The sequence below is a fragment of the Phoenix dactylifera genome, chromosome 15 (genome assembly GCF_009389715.1).
Source record: "Phoenix dactylifera cultivar Barhee BC4 chromosome 15, palm_55x_up_171113_PBpolish2nd_filt_p, whole genome shotgun sequence".
Taxonomy (NCBI): Eukaryota; Viridiplantae; Streptophyta; class Magnoliopsida; order Arecales; family Arecaceae; genus Phoenix; species Phoenix dactylifera.
The window spans coordinates 4,218,669-4,221,409 of record NC_052406.1 but is presented as its reverse complement, the minus strand read 5'-3'; the positions used below and the strand labels follow the sequence as shown (position 1 = coordinate 4,221,409).

The following is a 2,741-nucleotide window of genomic DNA, read 5'->3' as shown; positions in this document are numbered from 1 at the left end:
CAAACGAACCCTAAGATTTTTTGTCGGCAGGCAATTGGCTACCCGGCTCGCGGTTCGGGTTGAACCTGGAAAGAATGTGGATCCGTGCGAAAGAAGTTGAATCCTTCTTTCGCGCGAAGGACCCCAACCTGTACCAACCCCTTTACCGCTTGGAAATATGCCACTTGTCCTCTCCACTTGTCCTCGGTGGTCAGAAGACACATCTAGCTCGTTCCTCGAGTCAAAAATTCTCTATATATGGAACTACTACTCCGTCCAGCAACCAAGCATCAACCAAGAATACTCTCTTGCTCTTTCTCCTTTGCTTTCTCCTAAAGCGTGTTGTTCATCCCTCCATCCTTTTCCCACACAACAAAATGCATAAGAATCTGCTCTCAAGAAAGGCTGCATGCGACTCTCATGGACAGGATTCCTCTTACTTTCTGGGGTGGGAGGAGTATGAGAAGAACCCTTACGACCCAAACACCAACACAAGTGGAATCATTCAAATGGGCCTTGCAGAGAACCAGGTCGGCACCATCAAACGCCATACAACCCTATTGTACTGTAATATTGCAGCAACAATCTCATCATTTCTTTGTTCGTCTTTTGGCAGCTATCGTTCGATCTCATCGAGTCGTGGCTCGAGAGTCACCCCAACCTAGCGGGGTTCAAGAGAGACGGTACTGCATCCATATTCCGCGAGCTGGCACTGTTCCAGGATTATCGTGGCTTTCCTGCTTTCAAGAAAGTAAGTCCACCATTTAAGTTATCCAGTCGCAATCAAGGGCGTCATTTTTTTTTTTTTTTTGTTCTCCTCTTTTTGACCACACTGGATTACGGTTTCAAGGACTAAGCTAGTTTTTAGGGACACCGTAAAAGTTTTTTTTTTTTTAATACTGGCAGGCACTGGCAAATTACATGGGATACTTAAGAGGAAACAAAGTAAGATTCGAATCCAACAACCTTGTCCTCACAGCAGGTGCCACTTCGGCTAACGAGATTCTGATGTTTTGTCTCGCTGAACCCGGCGAAGCATTCCTTCTCCCAACCCCATATTACCCAGGGTATCAATTTCTTCTGCCATATTTTCGACTGCCTTGTGCATGCCGTCTATAAGTTCTCCAATATACTTGAAATAGTACCATACTCTAAGATCATTTTACCACAACTCCGACAGGTTTGATAGAGACCTCAAATGGCGAACCGGAGTGGAGATTGTTCCCATACAGTGCTCGAGCTCCAATGGCTTCGAAATCACAAAAGCCGCTCTAGAAGAAGCATATGGACGGGCCAAGAAACTCCACTTGGGAGTAAAAGGAGTCCTGATAACAAACCCTTCGAATCCGTTGGGCACCTCGACAACCCGACATGAACTCGACACCCTTCTCGACTTTGTCGTCGCCAGAGACATCCATCTCGTCAGCGACGAGATCTACTCGGGGACCAGCTTTGGTTCCCCTGGGTTCATCAGCGTTGCAGAGGCCATGATCGGTAGAGGCAATGTTTCGCACCGCGTGCACATCGTTAATAGTCTCTCGAAAGATCTTGGGCTCCCGGGATTCCGGGTGGGTGCAATCTACTCTCGCAATGACTACGTCGTGGCTGCCGCTACCAAGATGTCAAGCTTCGGCATGATCTCCTCCCACACCCAATACCTCCTCTCGGAGCTGCTCTCCGACAAGGAATTCATGAGAAAATACACCGAGGAGAACAAGAGGAGGCTTAAGGAGCGGCACAGGCAACTTGTCAAGGGACTCCAGACTGCCGGTGTTGGTTGTTTGAGGAGCAATGCAGGGCTGTACTGCTGGGCGGACATGAGACACCTGCTCGAGTCCAAGACATTTGAAGGAGAGAGGGAGCTGTGGAAGAAGATGCTGTATGAAGTGGGACTAAACATCTCGCCGGGCTCTTCATGTCACTGCAACGAGCCCGGGTGGTTTCGTGTCTGCTTTGCCAACATCTCAGTGGACACCCTCAATGTTGCGATCCGACGCCTCAAGACCTTCGTAGATTCCTGCCTCTGCAGCCAAGACTCGGGCCGGCTCCTGAGAGGACTGCCGTTGTGTCCTTCACGCAAAAGGAGGATTCCCCTCCCTCCGCACGAATCCAGCGTTGGATCGTGCAATGGTCATTTGGAGATCTGTGCTGGCGGATGAATAAAGAAGTTCGGAGCACTTTGAGATCCATGCAATACAATCCGGTGATGAACCAGGGTTGTATTTTCCATTAAAGAATGAACCTCATTCATATGCCTCCATAGATCTCAAAGCTATCATTTCACAATCCATCGATGGATTTATGCGAACTAAGATGGCTTTTTTTTTTTTTTTTTTTTTTTTTTTTGCACAAGAAGTACAACCTCTATGTTCCTTTTTGTGTTTGCTTTTGTGTAAATTTGCGTCACTGTTTTTTTTTCCTTGGAGCACTCGCTCCCTTCAGGTGTTGAAGCGCCCAAGGTTTCATGCATGTGTAAGAGAGTCCGTTTTGACTTTAATTCAGTCGATCTGTTTCGTTTCCCCCCATGTTACCTAAATGAATGTCGCTAAAGTATTTGTCCAAAGTCAGACATACTATCACCAATTCAATTCCATACACTAACATTAATTATAAAATAAGCATCACAAAATACTTCCTACTTACTAATCATATGAAGAGTGATGATTAATAAAGTGAAGAACTGAAGATGTACCATGATGGCATCATGACTAGCATCTGAGGAGCGGCGTAACATAATCCAAAACTAAACTCCTCCATCGCCA

The 2,741-nt window shown here is 46.6% G+C and overlaps 1 protein-coding gene across 1 annotated transcript; it reads left to right on the top strand.

The window, feature by feature from the left end:
- The first annotated feature begins 356 nt into the window (after positions 1-356).
- LOC103704271 (1-aminocyclopropane-1-carboxylate synthase 8) lies at positions 357-2,316 on the top strand. Its single transcript, XM_039134473.1, has 3 exons — positions 357-509; positions 596-730; positions 1,122-2,316. Exons 1-3 carry the CDS (start codon positions 357-359, stop codon positions 2,136-2,138), a joined length of 1,305 nt encoding a protein of 434 aa, XP_038990401.1. The 3' UTR covers positions 2,139-2,316.
- The last annotated feature ends 425 nt before the right edge of the window (positions 2,317-2,741 follow it).